Source organism: Carassius auratus, chromosome 40 (genome assembly GCF_003368295.1).
Source record: "Carassius auratus strain Wakin chromosome 40, ASM336829v1, whole genome shotgun sequence".
NCBI lineage: Eukaryota > Metazoa > Chordata > Actinopteri > Cypriniformes > Cyprinidae > Carassius > Carassius auratus.
Window position 1 is genome coordinate 4,314,599 of NC_039282.1, and position 20,066 is coordinate 4,334,664.

At 37.9% G+C, this 20,066-nt stretch overlaps 1 protein-coding gene across 1 annotated transcript; it reads right to left on the reverse strand.

Moving 5' to 3' along the window:
- Positions 1-8,684: 8,684 nt before the first annotated feature.
- LOC113058305 (TRPM8 channel-associated factor homolog) lies at positions 8,685-19,337 on the reverse strand. Its single transcript, XM_026226076.1, has 8 exons — positions 19,280-19,337; positions 11,999-12,672; positions 10,923-11,914; positions 10,738-10,832; positions 10,387-10,600; positions 10,051-10,290; positions 9,572-9,909; positions 8,685-9,336 (listed from the first exon to the last, which is right to left on the reverse strand). The coding sequence occupies exons 2-8, from the start codon at positions 12,613-12,615 to the stop codon at positions 9,094-9,096; spliced, it is 2,739 nt and encodes a 912-aa protein (XP_026081861.1). The 5' UTR covers positions 12,616-12,672; positions 19,280-19,337; the 3' UTR covers positions 8,685-9,093.
- Between the last annotated feature and the right edge of the window lie 729 nt (positions 19,338-20,066).

The window sequence follows — 20,066 nt, forward strand, 5'->3', positions numbered from 1 at the left end:
CTGTGCTCGTGTACACTTTGGTCTACTAACAGATTTAGCACAAGTTTTGAATTAATATCCTAAAAAAAGAGTAAAGTTTAAGAAAATGTTACTGTCACTCAAAAATGTTTGGTGTGATAATGTGAGCAGTGTTTTTCTTTTCCTTAATGGAAAGGAAGAGTAAGAGAAGTTTCTGTAATTGAAGAATCAGTCATTTATCAATATTTGCATCATCATGACATGTTTTTGTGATTGTACCATCGCTATCTCTCCAGTGCGTTCCCGCCTCTGTCCAGTATTTCTCTTCCACTTCGGCCAGATCATATGTTCCAGCTCCACTGCAAGGAAAGTGAAGAGCAGGCCACTTCCAGAAGCTCTTCTTCTTCTTCTTCTTCTTCTTCTTCTTCTTCTTCTTCTCTTCTCTCCCTTCCTCCTCTCTTCCTCCATCAATCTCAGCAGCACTAACAGACAGATGAGGATGACGGCTCTCTGATGTGATGGGGCCGTCTTTGGGATGTACACAGCGTTCATTCTGGTCTATTAACAGACAAACAATTGAGGTAAATATGAAATACAATTTTACATGTAAATTTGAATCTGTGCTAGTATTTATATCATGTCCTAATTCTCATATATGTTTTAATCTTACTCTTGTCCAGGACGCTGTGTTTCTGCTGTTCCTCAGCAGCAAGGAGGTCTTCAGGAGCTGGATCTATATCAATTAAATAAATTAAAAAGAGTGAAATTTTATACACTGAAATTATTCTGTTCTTGATTTAGGAGTAGGTCTGAATTGAATTTATATCCTACAATTTAAACTCTTAAAATAATAATAATAATAATATGTTTCCTGTTACTCTAAAATGTTTGGTGTGATAATTACAGCAGTGTTTTGGGAGAGTGATAATTTTTATAATTATTTTATTTTATAATAATGATAAGGGGGAATAACAGAAACTCCTGTGACTGAATATTTAGTGATTGATCAGTGTTTGATGTGAGTGTACCATCGCTATCTCTCCACTGTGTTTCCGCCTCTGTCCCGTATTTCTCCTCGGCTTTGGCCAGGTCATATGTTCCCTTTCTGCGGGAAGGAAAGTGAAGAGCGGCCCACTTCCAGAAGCTCTTCATCGTTCTCCCTCCATCGGTATCAAGAGCACCAACCGGCGCCGGTTGACGGTTCTCCGTCATGATGGGGGAGTCTTTGGGGTGTACACAGGGTTCTTCTACACACTCCAAACCAGTCGCTTTTTTTAGTCTTGAAAGCAGTCCCACGATAACACCGTTTGTCAGTCGCTAACAGTCTCTACCAAATACGTTACTCCCAAGACTTCAAAGCACCAAATGAGCAAGTGATTTTCATGCCTTTATATACCTTCATGGCCGAATTGTGACGTCATAAATTCCCGAGCGTAATGGAATACAAAAAAAAAAAGAAAAAAAAAAAAGAACATACGTCATCTGGTCCTTTCAAACGATAACATTCATATCCAATGATGTTCAAGTTAACGACAATTTGTTGTATCGTGTACATCGCAGGGTTCAAGTATATCAGTTTTATTAATTTTATGACACTTTAAGCAATAAAGAAACAGAAGAAAACAGAAGGCCTCTTGTATTCTCATAAACAGTGGTAACCCGGGTTTAAATTGGGCATGTGCGGTCAGGGGTTTGATCCCCGCACTGAGACTCAGGGGCTCGACATTAATGCTTCATTTACACGAGACAAGTAAAGTTTAGTTAAGCATGCTGAGGTAAAAAAAAAATCTAAATGAAAAGTTTTATATTTTAAATACAGCTAACGTTAGTTATGCAACATCACACAACGTTTTCACCATTAAGACTGTTTAACAGAACCATAAACAGTTAAATAAGCAATTACAATTAGGTCACTTACATTTTAGGCGGAACCCAGCGCACCTCACGATAACAGCCGATTCATTCCTGAATAATTCCCTGTTCTGAACCAATCGGTTGAGTCAATGATTCAGTAGCTCATGCATAAACATCTGATGAATCAGCCGTTTGAACGAATCGCTTGAATGAACAACTCAGTGACTCACTCATTGAACGCTCACTGCTGGCACCTACTGGCGGTTTAATTTAGTTAAAAAGTATAATTTCCAACATAATTTCTTGTTTGTATATTCCAAAAAAAATATTTTAAACAATTTAATAACATTATTCAGTGCACTTGTATTTTTTTTTTCAGTGTAACTTATTTAATTTGATAACGTAGAGATTACAATAATCAGATTAATATAATTTAATTTATTTATTAAATGTAAGAATTTGAAATGAAAGATGAGATATTAATGAGGTTGGGGCGAAATGCCCTCCATAAAGGTAAAAAATGCCCTTGGATTAAATATAAAAAAACATGCAGATTTATATGTCACAGCTGATAGAAATCTGATAAGAATATTGCTTCAGAATAAATCATATTTCATAATCCGAATTGAGGCTAAAGCAAAAGGAGCCCCTACCAAATATTGGGTACAGTAAATTAACATACCTTCCAGAAAGCCATTGGTGGGGTTTTGTTAAATTTGAGCCAAAATCATCACAATAAAAATAACCAAATACTTAAACTACTTCAGTCTGTGTGCATTGAATTTATTTAATACACAAATTTAACTTTTTGAATTGAATTACTGAAATAAATGAACTTTACCACCACATTTTAATTTATTGAGATGCACCTGTATGCAGTGGCCTCTCTAGACAATTTAGATTTTTTGATTGATTGGGGGATTGGCGGGTCCTGGTATATTACTGCTGCTAAACAACAAAAACAACACAGCATATCTACTTTGTTTTTTAATAATTAATCAATTGCAGTTTGCAAACAATATGCTCAAACTTTAAAGGGTTAGTTCACCCAAAAATGAAAATTAGTTCATTAATAACGCACCCTCATGTCGTTCCAAACCCATAAGACCTCCGTTCAGCTTCGGAACACACTTTAAGATATTTTAGATTCAGTCCGAGAGCTTTCTGATAAGATCGTTCAGTGCACAGCATTAGCAGCTAAATTCAAATCTGTGTTCGTACAACACTTCATGATAACCAATCAGAAACGATTCTGTTGCGCTTATGAATGCAATGGCCAATCAGAGACGTGCAGAAGAGTCATCACTGAAATGCGGTGTTTTGTTCACTTGCTCGCTGACTGAATTATTTAGCGAATTCTCTCATCATAAACAACAAAAAGTGCAGATGTGCGTAGGAACGTAAATAAGTTATTTGTTTCATAATGTAAAGCGCTTCAGTGATTTTAATGGGAGTTTTTGCCTGAACTCTGGCTAGACTGAATGAAAATGTTCTTTGATAATATAAATGTTCTTTACTCTCTGTAAAATGAAAGTGTTAAATTAAGTAACTTACAATATAGTTACTAAAATTTACATTAAATGCAAACTCTATATGATATTTTATGAAAATATTTTATGGAATGACACCCATATATGGCACAAGAGTCGGGTTTTTATGTGTAGTTAATAGATTGCAGTGCTTTTGCACATAATCTATAAAGGTGCAAAACGCGTTCATATGCACATGTTTGAGAATCAAGATGTCCTGATATATTAAGCATGTTTGAAATTGTTTTGAATAAAAAGGAAAAATACATAAAACATAAGCCTATATCAGTTATATGGTGCTATCGTAGCTGATGTGTCACATGACAACCATGACTAATACCCCAAGCTGGCTCGGCTCGGCCTTCATCTTCAGTTCTCTCTTCACAGCAGTTCAGTCAGTGTACTGTTTGAGTAAATGAATTACTCCTGGATATTGGTTTGTTTGAACTCAGAAGGAGTGTTAGCCACATTAAAAAAGTTAACAACTTAAGTCATTTGTGGATTAATGCGTATGAGAGATGTGAACCATTTAAAACAATTCAGTTTGATGTGGTGAACTGAATGATCCGCTCGCAAACCGGATATCCAGACTCCTTTGATTTGAACTCTCTCTCACAACAGACACGGAAGAGAAGACAATGCTGAATAAAGTTGTAGTTTTTGCTATTTTTGGACCAAAATGTATTTTCGATGCTACAAAAAATTCTAACTGACCCTCTGATGTCACACGGACTACTTTGATGATGTTTTTCTTACCTTTCTGGACATGGACAGTATACCGTACACACACCTTACCCCATCACACCTCGATAACAGTGTTGAATGAACAACTCAGTGACTCACTCATTGAACGCTCACTGCTGGCACCTACTGGCGGTTTAATTTAGTTAAAAGTATAATTTCCAACATAATTTCTTGTTTGTATATTCCAAAAAAAATATTTTAAACAATATAATAACATTATTCAGTGCACTTGTATTTTTTTTTTCAGTGTAACTTATTTAATTTGATAACGTAGAGATTACAATAATCAGATTAATATAATTTAATTTATTTATTAAATGTAAGAATTTGAAATGAAAGATGAGATATTAATGAGGTTGGGGCGAAATGCCCTCCATAAAGGTAAAAAATGCCCTTGGATTAAATATAAAAAAACATGCAGATTTATATGTCACAGCTGATAGAAATCTGATAAGAATATTGCTTCAGAATAAATCATATTTCATAATCCGAATTGAGGCTAAAGCAAAAGGAGCCCCTACCAAATATTGGGTACAGTAAATTAACATACCTTCCAGAAAGCCATTGGTGGGGTTTTGTTAAATTTGAGCCAAAATCATCACAATAAAAATAACCAAATACTTAAACTACTTCAGTCTGTGTGCATTGAATTTATTTAATACACAAATTTAACTTTTTGAATTGAATTACTGAAATAAATGAACTTTACCACCACATTTTAATTTATTGAGATGCACCTGTATGCAGTGGCCTCTCTAGACAATTTAGATTTTTTGATTGATTGGGGGATTGGCGGGTCCTGGTATATTACTGCTGCTAAACAACAAAAACAACACAGCATATCTACTTTGTTTTTTAATAATTAATCAATTGCAGTTTGCAAACAATATGCTCAAACTTTAAAGGGTTAGTTCACCCAAAAATGAAAATTAGTTCATTAATAACGCACCCTCATGTCGTTCCAAACCCATAAGACCTCCGTTCAGCTTTGGAACACACTTTAAGATATTTTAGATTCAGTCCGAGAGCTTTCTGATAAGATCGTTCAGTGCACAGCATTAGCAGCTAAATTCAAATCTGTGTTCGTACAACACTTCATGATAACCAATCAGAAACGATTCTGTTGCGCTTATGAATGCAATGGCCAATCAGAGACGTGCAGAAGAGTCATCACTGAAATGCGGTGTTTTGTTCACTTGCTCGCTGACTGAATTATTTAGCGAATTCTCTCATCATAAACAACAAAAAGTGCAGATGTGCGTAGGAACGTAAATAAGTTATTTGTTTCATAATGTAAAGCGCTTCAGTGATTTTAATGGGAGTTTTTGCCTGAACTCTGGCTAGACTGAATGAAAATGTTCTTTGATAATATAAATGTTCTTTACTCTCTGTAAAATGAAAGTGTTAAATTAAGTAACTTACAATATAGTTACTAAAATTTACATTAAATGCAAACTCTATATGATATTTTATGAAAATATTTTATGGCATGACACCCATATATGGCACAAGAGTCGGGTTTTTATGTGTAGTTAATAGATTGCAGTGCTTTTGCACATAATCTATAAAGGTGCAAAACGCGTTCATATGCACATGTTTGAGAATCAAGATGTCCTGATATATTAAGCATGTTTGAAATTGTTTTGAATAAAAAGGAAAAATACATAAAACATAAGCCTATATCAGTTATATGGTGCTATCGTAGCTGATGTGTCACATGACAACCATGACTAATACCCCAAGCTGGCTCGGCTCGGCCTTCATCTTCAGTTCTCTCTTCACAGCAGTTCAGTCAGTGTACTGTTTGAGTAAATGAATTACTCCTGGATATTGGTTTGTTTGAACTCAGAAGGAGTGTCAGCCACATTAAAAAAGTTAACAACTTAAGTCATTTGTGGATTAATGCGTATGAGAGATGTGAACCATTTAAAACAATTCAGTTTGATGTGGTGAACTGAATGATCCGCTCGCAAACCGGATATCCAGACTCCTTTGATTTGAACTCTCTCTCACAACAGACACGGAAGAGAAGACAATGCTGAATAAAGTTGTAGTTTTTGCTATTTTTGGACCAAAATGTATTTTCGATGCTACAAAAAATTCTAACTGACCCTCTGATGTCACATGGACTACTTTGATGATGTTTTTCTTACCTTTCTGGACATGGACAGTATACCGTACACACACCTTACCCCATCACACCTCGATAACAGTGTTGAATGAACAACTCAGTGACTCACTCATTGAACGCTCACTGCTGGCACCTACTGGCGGTTTAATTTAGTTAAAAAGTATAATTTCCAACATAATTTCTTGTTTGTATATTCCAAAAAAAATATTTTAAACAATTTAATAACATTATTCAGTGCACTTGTATTTTTTTTTTCAGTGTAACTTATTTAATTTGATAACGTAGAGATTACAATAATCAGATTAATATAATTTAATTTATTTATTAAATGTAAGAATTTGAAATGAAAGATGAGATATTAATGAGGTTGGGGCGAAATGCCCTCCATAAAGGTAAAAAATGCCCTTGGATTAAATATAAAAAAACATGCAGATTTATATGTCACAGCTGATAGAAATCTGATAAGAATATTGCTTCAGAATAAATCATATTTCATAATCCGAATTGAGGCTAAAGCAAAAGGAGCCCCTACCAAATATTGGGTACAGTAAATTAACATACCTTCCAGAAAGCCATTGGTGGGGTTTTGTTAAATTTGAGCCAAAATCATCACAATAAAAATAACCAAATACTTAAACTACTTCAGTCTGTGTGCATTGAATTTATTTAATACACAAATTTAACTTTTTGAATTGAATTACTGAAATAAATGAACTTTACCACCACATTTTAATTTATTGAGATGCACCTGTATGCAGTGGCCTCTCTAGACAATTTAGATTTTTTGATTGATTGGGGGATTGGCGGGTCCTGGTATATTACTGCTGCTAAACAACAAAAACAACACAGCATATCTACTTTGTTTTTTAATAATTAATCAATTGCAGTTTGCAAACAATATGCTCAAACTTTAAAGGGTTAGTTCACCCAAAAATGAAAATTAGTTCATTAATAACGCACCCTCATGTCGTTCCAAACCCATAAGACCTCCGTTCAGCTTCGGAACACACTTTAAGATATTTTAGATTCAGTCCGAGAGCTTTCTGATAAGATCGTTCAGTGCACAGCATTAGCAGCTAAATTCAAATCTGTGTTCGTACAACACTTCATGATAACCAATCAGAAACGATTCTGTTGCGCTTATGAATGCAATGGCCAATCAGAGACGTGCAAAAGAGTCATCACTGAAATGCGGTGTTTTGTTCACTTGCTCGCTGACTGAATTATTTAGCGAATTCTCTCATCATAAACAACAAAAAGTGCAGATGTGCGTAGGAACGTAAATAAGTTATTTGTTTCATAATGTAAAGCGCTTCAGTGATTTTAATGGGAGTTTTTGCCTGAACTCTGGCTAGACTGAATGAAAATGTTCTTTGATAATATAAATGTTCTTTACTCTCTGTAAAATGAAAGTGTTAAATTAAGTAACTTACAATATAGTTACTAAAATTTACATTAAATGCAAACTCTATATGATATTTTATGAAAATATTTTATGGCATGACACCCATATATGGCACAAGAGTCGGGTTTTTATGTGTAGTTAATAGATTGCAGTGCTTTTGCACATAATCTATAAAGGTGCAAAACGCGTTCATATGCACATGTTTGAGAATCAAGATGTCCTGATATATTAAGCATGTTTGAAATTGTTTTGAATAAAAAGGAAAAATACATAAAACATAAGCCTATATCAGTTATATGGTGCTATCGTAGCTGATGTGTCACATGACAACCATGACTAATACCCCAAGCTGGCTCGGCTCGGCCTTCATCTTCAGTTCTCTCTTCACAGCAGTTCAGTCAGTGTACTGTTTGAGTAAATGAATTACTCCTGGATATTGGTTTGTTTGAACTCAGAAGGAGTGTCAGCCACATTAAAAAAGTTAACAACTTAAGTCATTTGTGGATTAATGCGTATGAGAGATGTGAACCATTTAAAACAATTCAGTTTGATGTGGTGAACTGAATGATCCGCTCGCAAACCGGATATCCAGACTCCTTTGATTTGAACTCTCTCTCACAACAGACACGGAAGAGAAGACAATGCTGAATAAAGTTGTAGTTTTTGCTATTTTTGGACCAAAATGTATTTTCGATGCTACAAAAAATTCTAACTGACCCTCTGATGTCACATGGACTACTTTGATGATGTTTTTCTTACCTTTCTGGACATGGACAGTATACCGTACACACACCTTACCCCATCACACCTCGATAACAGTGTTGTAAAAGTGTTAAAAGTGTTCTACATTAACAAAAGTATAAGTTTAGTAAACATTAACATTAAGCACATCATCTCATGTTTCTAGCTATGTGAATATATATTAACTAATGATACATAAAAAATGATATAATGTTTCAACATTATTCACCTTTTTTTCTTCTTTTTCTCATATATATGTCCCGTAGCTCAAGTGGTAGAGCATTGCATGAGCAAGTTCAAGGTTTAGGGTTCGAATCCCAGGGAACACATGCTAGGAGAAAATTGTTAGACTGAATGCAATGTAAGTCGCTTTAGATAAAAGTGTCAGATAAATTTCAAATTCATATATATGTGTGATTTATTCTCTTGGATAAGAAGAGTAGATACACCAACACCATAAAACTATAAAACACCATGCCATACAGTTAAATTGACTTTTTGAAGTGCACTTCATACAGTAATACATGTAGTGTTTAGTATTTATGTAGAGTATATGCTGTGATTTAAACATGCATTTTCTGGTTGTGCTTCACCTTAGTCCACTTAGACTATACCCACCAATAACAAGCCCATTAAGTCGGACAGCTTCTACACAAACACTATAAAAAGCCCAAAGTAAAGCATTGATCTATGCAGCACAAGCGCTTTAAATTTTAACAGGTGAGATGTTCTTATGCATACTGGACCATAGGATGGTCACTCCACTCAGGGAGATGAGAGATTTTCTCTTGTGTGCTGGTCTGGATGGGCCAACCCCACGCTTTGAAGAAGGGGCAAAGATTCAGGATGACCACTTTGGAGAAGGTCTCAGCATACAGATTCATCTTGCCTGCATTGTCGTTTGGCACTCCATTCATATCATGGTAGGCAGTAAAAACTTTCTTGAAAGCATCCCAGCCAAATTTTTCCTGAAGCTGAAAAACGATGTGATGATGGAAGATGAGATAAAAAAAGTCAATTATATATATATATATATATATATATATATATATATATATATATATATATATATATATATATATATATATATATATATATATATATATATATATATATATATATATATATATAATTATTACCCCCAAGGCTCACAAATAATGCATTTAATTTATTAAACTATCCATTAAATTATATGCAGTCTGTTCGCACCTGCATGTAAGTCTCAAGTGCCGTCCACACACTCCAGCTGTTTAAATCCTTACCGCCACTGCAATACATTGTGGTACGAGCCTGGCGTTTTTCTACAGTCATGGCTGGATGAGCATTAGACCTATTCAAACCCAGCACTTCCTCATGTACGTACACTGACCATAGGTTGCAAGTGCACTCAGTGGTGTGTGGAGGGAACTCCCAAACTCCACGCTGCTGGTTATGACCCAGCTCGTGAATGGGTCCCCATAAACCACTTTTATAGGCTTCCTGTACATTTACTAGTTCTGGGGCAGAGGTAGAGTGCATCATGATGGGATATCCAGCATGCATGAAACCTGCAAAAGGAAAAGGGGAACAGTGTTATCACCAGCACAGTGTGAGTGTAATTAATATTAATAGCATGATTTTGTTGTAATTGTGATGGTTCTTTATATCTACTAACAAAGATACTGTGAGTGTTTAATAGTACCACCAACCGTGAGAGATCTGAACATCGGCAACAAACCGCTCCTTACGGGGGAACTTGCGAGGCTTTGCTGCCAGGTCAGCAATGCTTCTCATAATGGTATCCCAAAGTTTAGCCACCTCATCAGGGCAGTCCAGATTCCTTATATATTCTGATTCTAAAGTTATGATGATGTTCTCAAATTCAAGCTCCGCCCAGGGGGCAGGTGCCTGACGGATCCTGTTCACCCAGTCAGCCACACTGGTCTCTCCTGAGGGACAAAACATGTTAGCACTGCAAAGTTTTACCATACAACATTAAATGTTCTGATAGAAACCTCACTGTGACGCTCATACACAATTCTTACCAGACTTGAAGTATGGAGCCTGTACTGAGACATGCACAACAATTTCCACCCCATCCACTTTGCTTTTAGGAGGTGCTATTAGGTAGATGAGCCCTCCCCATAGATTGCAGACTTGGACCATCTTTGTGTCCAAAGGGAATCGCTCATGGACCACAGGAGCCCGTTTCAGAACATCTGATGCACCAATGTTATCCGTTTGGCAACCAAGCTGCACCTGCATAGTGTGAACCCCCTCGTGTTAATAACATGCTTTTCAAGCCTATGAACAACTAGGCTGTATCTATCATGACAATTATAGTTCATGCAGTAATTATTCCTTGATTGGATACATGTATAGACTTTATTCATCACCTGCCAATTTTTGCCAACAATCTCTGGAGGTACTGCAATGCAAGTCTTCATACCAGGAGAAAGATATAAGCCTGTACTTATCCATTCTTCATGAGCTGAAACAAACAAATGCATTCTTATTGTATAGTATTTAAGTATTTTGAAACTTAAACAAGAAATAACATTTGGAGGGAAAACCTATGTACCTGCAGTGTTGGCACTGATCCGAACTCTTGCATTAGACACAGTCGGCAAGTTAGGTCTGTCCTTAATGATGTATGGAATAAGGGCATCAGGATCAGGAGACACTTTGTATACCTCAGTCCCAACGTGGAGCATCAGGTGGTCTTTTCCACTCTGAACAGGGCAGTTCATACACACTTGTGGAACACCTACCTCCTTCACTATGTCACTAAGAACTGCTACCATTGAAGTATAGGCAGCACTGTCATGAGATCTCATGCGAAGGTAACTGGCACAATCATTGCCCAGCTGTTTCAAGCAGCTCTGTTCATGATTCGTCAGTTCATGTCCCCGTCTTACATGCTCAGCAAAACGATGTAGCATGCTACGAAAGTGGTACACCTCTTTACACGTATTCTCTATCTCTGGGGCTTTATATAACCCCCCGACCAAAGTACTGTCCAAGAGACAAAGTCCCATCTTATTAAGAATGCGATTTCCTGCATAATCGGTCATCACATTGCAGCCACAGTTGGTGCGAGCCCAATGCCATGCATGACCCCCAATCATAAGACCTCCGCCTTCAGCAACAAAATCTTGGATCTCAGCACACTGGGCATCACTATATGAAGTGCAAACATAGACGCTTAGGTCTTTTCTGAAACCAGTCAACTGACAATCTAAACCAGATTTGCTCAGTACTGTGTGGGCTGCCTGTAGGCTGGGTATAATGCCAATTACACCCTTGCGACCCTCGTCAAGCCACTTGATAGCATTGATCAGGAAAGTGGACAGAGAGTCCCGACCCATGTAGCCTTCATGTGACACCAGAATTACTCGACCTTTCCCATAATAGGCACCAGCAATGAATGCTTTTTCATCTGGAGTGACTGCAATGGGAAATGCTAATGGTCCGTGCACCAACACCTCAGATGCTTGAGCCCCACCTTGGACGTCGAACTCAGACACACCTTCTAGCAGGAACTTTAGGTCATCTTTAAAGTCCTTGCGCATACTGAAAAGTAACAATTTAAAACAGTTGGTGAAATGTATGTTTCTTAAAGAACGGGTAAAAATTAAGAATGTCTTCTGAACTTACGATACAGCAATCCAATTAGAAGGGATGTTTCTTGGAACAGGACAGATGCCAACTTCTCCACAGTGTTCAGAGAAGTAAATTCCTGCAACACTGCACACCTTGTTTCCTGGGAAGTTCTTTATGGTGTTTTCTTGCGGGTGGGTTGAAGCCCAATGCCAGGCCTGGCCGGCAATGATCAAGCCACCCCCAGCTTTGATGAAAGCAATCAGATCCTTTGCACAGCTCTCAACACTGTAAGCATCTGTGATATATACAGCTAATCCATTCCGAAAGTCTCCTAGCTCTGTCTTGATAGGGCAATTGTTAAAGTTTTCAGCTACTGAACGTAATTTCTTCTGAATCCCTATAATGCCAGCATCACCAGTACCTGGCATTAACCACATTACGGCATTCTTTATCAGGGCAGGGAAGCGTGTTAGGTATCCCTCATGTCCCAACACCACCACACGTCCCTGACCATAATGAGATGCAGCCATCAGCACCTGACCTCTTGGATTTATGACAAGTGGAAAGGCATTTTCACCTGTTAGTACAAGATCACTGGGCACTGCGTTCCCTTGGAAATCAAGCTCCTGCAGTCCATTCATGATAGTACAGTAGTCCTGTTTACGTGCCATGGTTGATTATAAAGTCTAGATTGTATAAAGTAAGATTATGCTGAGTGGTTTTCAGTCCTACACAAAAACAGAAAATGAAAGAAAAAGAAATCAAGTTCCATAAATTAATTTTTCATTAATTATACCATTTAACACTATATACAAAAGTCTGAAACAATTCACATCTTAATTGCAACTTCATATCCTTTGCAAATTTTGACTACGTGTGTAACAAAAAATAGGGTTGCACTGTACATGTTTCTGAATTTTTATGAGTTTGAGATTTCCTCATCTTAATTTTTTTTCCCAGTCTGCCCCTCTTTGAAATTGATGACATATACATTCTGTTTCATTTATTACACATAGGCCTACCTGGTTCCTGCAGAGCAGAGCTACTAAGAGGAGGGAGCATTTGGTATCCCTGACTTGCCTGAAGACTTTTTGGAATTGGGGCATTGGGGGAAACGCATACAGTGGTGCCATATATCAATCACCAAGGCGACCTCATGTCTTATGCCTTACACAGAAGGAACTCCTCTCACTAAGGGCAGTTCTTGTGCCTGGCAAGCTGAACCTTGGAGCAGACATGCTGTCCAAACATAAAGTACCTCAAAGTATCCTCTGATGGTAAACCGAATTTCGGCGGTCTTTGGGAAGGCAAAAGTCAACCTCTTTGCCTCGGAAGACAGCTCTCATTGTGGCCACGCTCATCCTCACTCCTGTATGAAGCAAGTGAGTGGTCTTCCAGGGGGCTACAGGTTCGATACAGAGGTGGTCCACCCTGAATGGAAATTTCTTCAACCACCAAGTGTGGAGCGGGACTAAGGCTTCTAGCCAAAACTGGAGCATGTGGAGCAGGCTCAGCGGAGTCACAGAGACATTAGCGGCCATAAGGCCGAGCAGCCTCTGAAAAACCCTCAGGGCGCATGTCATCCCCTGTTTGACTGGAGCCGTCAATCATTGAATCACCAGGGATTGATCTGGCAAGATCCATGCCCGCATTAGAGTCTAGAACCGTTCCAAGAAAGACAGTTCGTGTTTTGGGCAGCAACTGACTTTTGCATGAGTTGATGACCAACCTGAGATGCTCTAAGTGACTGATCAGCGCGTGACGTGTAATGTACGAGTTGACAACGCTTGGCACGTTATACTTTCACTGAAGCAAGCGAACGATCTCGGCGTCAGCGCGGAAAGTGAGGAACTAACTGATCTCTGCTTCATTACAGTTTGCACATATGTTTTCGTTGCGAATGTTGATCTTCCTTCAAAACAGCCGGTAAAAGAGTCGCACGATAACGCGCGTCATCACTTCGATACGGAATTAGATCTGGCTTTTGTTCAGACAGCGCTCGTTCCGGATCGATTACCGCAATGTTACTAGGTCCCCGACTCGGGTTCAATTCGGTAATCAATTCCTGGACGTGGTTGCTTTCACACAGAAGGCGACCAGGCAATGTTACGGGAATCTTGCGGGTCCGACGTGCAGTGTGAAAGGGGCTTAAGAAAGGAGATTGCAGTGTATGCCACCAAAGTTTCACCAATGCATTCATGGAGAGGGTGTTTTTTTCTCATGACTGCTGCGTGGACAGAGACAAGGAACCGTGCAACTGTGGAACTCATAAAAAGTGGAAACTCCTGGAGTTCTACAGACACATAATGAATGAGAATCCGATCTCAGACCAGACAAAAAATATATAAATTCAAGATGCACTGAATCCGGTAGAACGCATTTAATCTTTCTAGTCTTTCCTAATGGAATTTATGTGCTTATTTGGAAATGTGCTTTGTAGCGATTGGACTATTATTTTCACTTAATTATTTGGATTGAATAGACACATGCTGTTAAAATATTTTTTTTACTGATATTACTATTAAATATTATTAGTGACAGTCACAGCGCCGGTCAGCGCCATCATTAACATTTTTATAAACCCTTTTAGCAATTTAAAACATGTTAACATCACTGCAAAAATATATCTAATAAAAAAATCATTATTTATTCACCTAGTATAATAATAGTTATTTCTCTCCCTCGTGTCCTGCATTGTCACGCAAAATCAGCTCTGCTGACCTGCAACAGGGCAATAGCCAGGTGGTCGCCCTATTTGTAAACCCCCCCCCCCCCCCCCCCCCAAAAAAAAGAGAAATCGAGCCAAAAACTCATTTTCCGTTTGTTCAACTAAATGTCAGGATCTGGGTTTTCTCTCTCTCTCCCTCTCTCGCTCACACTGCGCACACCTGTTTGCGCTCTCACCTGTTGATCATCGCAATCAGCGCTCTCGTATGGAGCCAAAAGAGTCTCAATAAAGATAAATGCACACACAACATTCACATATGCACACACAGGATTCATAAATACACACACAGGATACACAAATGTGCACAAAATTTTAAAATGCACACACAAAATGTAAAAAGCACAGAAGATTCACAAATGCATACAAAATTCACAAATGCACACAAAATTCAGAAATACACACACAATTCAGAAATGCAAACAACATTTACAAATGCACTCAAGATTGACAAATGCACAGGACAAGATTCACAAATGTATTTCTGATGCACACACACATATATCTTGATTTACAAACTGCATGCGGTCTGTGAACTTCACTGCATTTGTGTGTGAATTTTGAGACTCCCCTGACTTGGCTCGACACAAAAATTCCTTTTTTTTTAAACAGGGAATGATCAGCAACCAATCAGATATCTCCCTTCTTTTAGCCCATCACAAGAATGCACCCCACGTGGGGGATTGTTTACTTATGAGCCAATCACATGATCGCGTTCACACATCGCGATATGCCTGTGGTGCAGCATATTATAGCCTACTTATTTATGAAATTGTATGAAAATACAGATGTTTAGATTACAATTCAGGTTTATTTTTTAGTATTTTTTACAAAATATAAATAAAAAAAAATGTGTCAATACATATAGCCCAGTGACTGCAGAAAAAAATTGCATTTTATTGAAATATTTTAATGAAAGTAAAAAAAAAAAAAAAAATACAACTTTCTGAATATTTAAATGTATCTAAATATTATTTTGAATGCAATATAGAAGTAACTTTAGTTATAATAGTCGGTCCCTACATGAAGAGAGCGTCAGTGGTCTGCGAGAGGAAGGTGACTCTACAGCTGCGAAAAGTGAGTCGCCGCTGCGTGAGGAAAGTGAGTCGTTCGCTTAGGAAAGTGAGTTGATCGCTGCGTGAGGAAACTGAGTCGTTCACTCAACTTCGCTGCTTGAAGGAAAGTGAATCGTTCGCTGAGGAAAGTGAGTCGTTCGCTGCTTGACTCGTGAGGAAAGTGAATTGTTCGATGTGGAAAATGAGTCGTTCGCTGCGAGAGGAAAGTGACTCTCCTGCTGCGCAAAGTGGGTGTCCGGCTGCGCAAAGTGAGTCGGCGGCTGCGTGAGGTAAGTGAGTCTTCGCTGAGGAAAGTGAGTCGGCGGCTGCGTGAGGAAAGTGAGTCGTTCACTGCGAGAGGAAAGTGACTCTCCGGCTGCGGAAAGTGAGTCTCCTGCTGCGCAAAGTGGGTGTCCGGCTGTGCAAAGTGAGTCACTGGCTGCGTGAGGTAAGTGAGTCTTCGCTGAGGAAAGTGAGTCGGTCGCTGCGTGAGGAAAGTGAATCGTTTGCTGAGGAAAGTGAGTCGTTCGCTGATTGGCTTATAAGTAAACAATCCCCCACGTGGGGTGCATTCTTGTGATTGGCTAAAACAAGGGAGATATCTGATTGGTTGCAGATCATTCCCTGTTTAAAAAAAGGCATTTGTGTGTGGAGCCAAGTCAGGGGAGTCTCAAAATTCACACACAAATGCAGTGAAGTTCACAGACCACATGCAGTTTGTAAATCAAGATATATATTTGTGTGTGTGCATCAGAAATACATTTGTGAATCTTGTCCTGTGCATTTGTGAATCTTGAGTGCATTTGTAAATGTTGTTTGCATTTCTGAATTGTGTGTGTATTTCTGAATTTTGTGTGAATTTGTGAATTTTGTATGCATTTCTGAATCTTCTGTGCTTTTTATATTTTGTGTGTGCATTTGTGAATTTTGTGCGCATTTGTGTATCCTGTGTGTGTATTTATGGATTATGTGTGTGAATGTATGAATCCTATGTGTGCATATGTGAATGTAGTGTGTGCATTTATCTTTATCGAGACTCTTTTGGCTCCATACGGATTATTGTGTGAGCTATGCCTTTGTATGATTGTCAACCATAACCCTGTCTTGTGTAGCAGCGTTTGCCTAAGTGGCCGTTCACATATCATGTCTTTTGCGCGCAAAAGTTCATTATTTCCAATGTATACCGCGCGCTCATAATGGAAGCGACGCGGTCGCGACGCGCACACGGTTTTTTCCAGGCGCGTCCGCACCACATCGAGTTAAAAACATTTCAACTTTTCAGAATACTGCAAGCGCACCGCGGGTCATGTGACAAGAACTAACCAATCAGCTTCATCCTTTCCCGTAACAACGTTGTAAGCTCAGCTAAAATGAAGGAACAGCTGATCATAGCTGTATATAGAATAGATTGCCTTTTTGAAATAAATTAAGTAGCAGAGTTACTGCAAGCGATTTTTAGTGCTGCAAATTCCTTTATCCTTTGCTGAAATTTCTGCATCTTCATGGAGAGAGCGCGTCATGGTTGCTTAGCAAAGGCAGACGCCTCAGGGGGCAACTGCCCGAGCGCTTTGGAAAAGAAAGAGAAAGCGGCGCGCCTAGCGTTTTCCACGCGTTTTTAGGCGCGATATGTGAACAGCCCCTTAGTGTGCCCTGTCTCCTGTTCCCAGCCGGGAAGAGCCTCATCTGGAGTTTCTCTCCTCTCAAGTAGCCCTTCTCCTGTGCAAGTCCTGATAGAAAATATTTTGTTCTGCGCTGCCCCTCCTGGCAGAGGCTCTTCTGTCAAGTTTATGGAGAGTTTTTTTTTTTGTTCCAATTTTTATGCCATCTGCCTTCGGCTGTTTTGTTATATAATAAAGGACTGAGACTTTTGAAGGCTACCTTTTGCGTTTGGATCTTCTGTACCTGCACCTGACACTAAATGGAATAACGAATAAATGAGCCATTTTTCCATTTCTCGTTATTGAATTCATGTTCTCTCCAGTGGTTCTCTCGAGTTTTTCGTTTTCAGTTTTTTTTTTTATTTTTTATTATTGAAAACAGATTTGGAATGGACGGAAGATACCCTGATTGATTTAGATTTTACATTTAGATTTAACATTTAGCATTTAGATTTGAAACATTTAGGTGTAACATTTAATATTTATGTTTAACTATTTAAAATATCTGTAAGTTTACAAATATTGTTGTAAATGTGCTAAAAAGTGACCGTCAAAAATTCACGTTTTTTAAACATTGTTTGAAGCTAAACGTGACAAAATGTTGCTGTTATTTTCAGAATGAGCTGCTTTACAAACGGCCCCCCATAATATATCAAATGGAAAACAAGATCAACAAATCATTCTTCATAATTAGGGGGATAAAAACTACAACAACAACAAAACATTTGACTCCTTATGCGTGCACAACTCGTGCAGTGCAATAACGACGTTATTTTCAGCTGTTGCACTTTTCGTAATGTCATTATAGCATTTTATTAAAATGCATGCAAGAGCTGTCACCGACAGCAAGTTTAGTTTTACTTTTTTATTTGTTTTGCTCTCTTTTATTTATTTATTTATCTATTTTTATTTTATTTGATTCTTTAGTGTTTGCTTGCTAAACGTTCTGTCATTTATTAGTCATTGGGCTACTTACCCTAATACAGCATGTAGTGTAGGCATATGCCATGCCTCATCTTATCGTTTTTGTTAATACACGTCGTGTAAGCTAGTTTGTCAAATCGTTTGTAAAAATAACAACGAATCCATGCTTTTTTTAGTCTTAAAAAGTGAAAGTTGTACAAATTTAAACAAAACAGATAATTATCTTTCATTGTATAACCTAAAAGGATCGCGAAATCGAAAGTGAAAGCATCCGAAGCCGGTCTTATGATATAGAAAAAGAGGACCTCTTCCGTTCACAAAATTAAAATCCCATATAATACTACTGATGAAAAAGAACCTGTTGAATGTTCAACACTTTCTTTTCCGTATAACTATAAACAATGATAGAAGTTCATCAGCTTGCATTTAATAACATGTTGTAGAGAAAAAAAAAAAAAAAAACGAAAAAAAACTCGTGCGACCAACAGAGAGTTAGCCTCAAGAGAGTGACCAGTGGGAAGAATGCGTCTGTAGTTCTGAATTTCCAACTGTATGTATTTTTGTATTGCATTTTTTTTTAATGTATAATAAAAAATTAGGTTTTTCCAACTCTTAACCCAGTACCCATGTAAATTATGTTATAAAAAAAAATCGAATTGCAGTGACCCCACAACTATTCAAAACAAAGTTACCCCACTGAGTTCAGCTATTCATAATTCGGAAAATTCATTATATTTAATATTCATAATTAGCTCAAACTGTATGTGTACTGAAAAACAACAAAAGTTTCAGAAAATAATTGCAAAAGATATTTAATAAAATTGTATCTCTTTGTAAACTGTACAGTTTACTGGGAGATACAATTTTATTAACAACAACATTTTGAAATTATTTTCTAATACATAAATATACAAAGGCATAAGTAAGTACAAACCGTCCTTTGTTTCCACAGCTCGGGCACAACCCTTCTTACCTGGACGGTCAGTCTTTGGGACGTGGTGCCTCTGAAGGTCTGATGTGTGGTGTGGTTGCACACTGTACCTAAGTACACCCAGCTGCAGCCTGCAGATCGAGGTGGGGCCGCATCTGATTACCTACATCATACCTACTCTGATTGGTTCGATCGTCTTTCATAGGCATACAAGAAATGTGTGCATTGTTGATGTAGGATGGAGTATGTTGCTTAAAAAGCTTAAAATACTGTCCGGTTTTGCAAAGCCTTCATTATAATGCACAGTTGTTTATTGTTGACTTGACTCACTATGTCTGTTTTATTGAATTACAAGATGTTAGCTGCTGCAAGTTTAATCTTCTGGACCAGTCAAATTCACAAATGAATCATTGGGACATTCTAAAATGCTTAACGTGACAGTATGTGGCTATACGCATTAAAACTGCGTTTTAAAAAGACCAAACTCAGTAAACAAATAGTTAATAAAGCATTCTATTCATAGACAAGCAGATATGAGCCCAGAATACGAATGCATTGCAATTAATTACGTGCTAAGCATTTTCCTCCTATCACCTGCTTGTCTTTAAAAGAATGCTTTATTAACCCTCTGGGGTTCTTCGGTCATTTATGACCCGAAATTTTTTTTTAAAAAAAATGTTACAAATCGTAGCTTCATCGGAATGGTCCGAAACTTGGTGACTTTTTTGGTACTTGGTATATGAACACCCCAAAAAATGGGGACAGGATTTTAAAAGTCTAAGTGGTCGTAAAAAAAATAGTCACACTCAGGTCTTCGGGTCAAAAATGA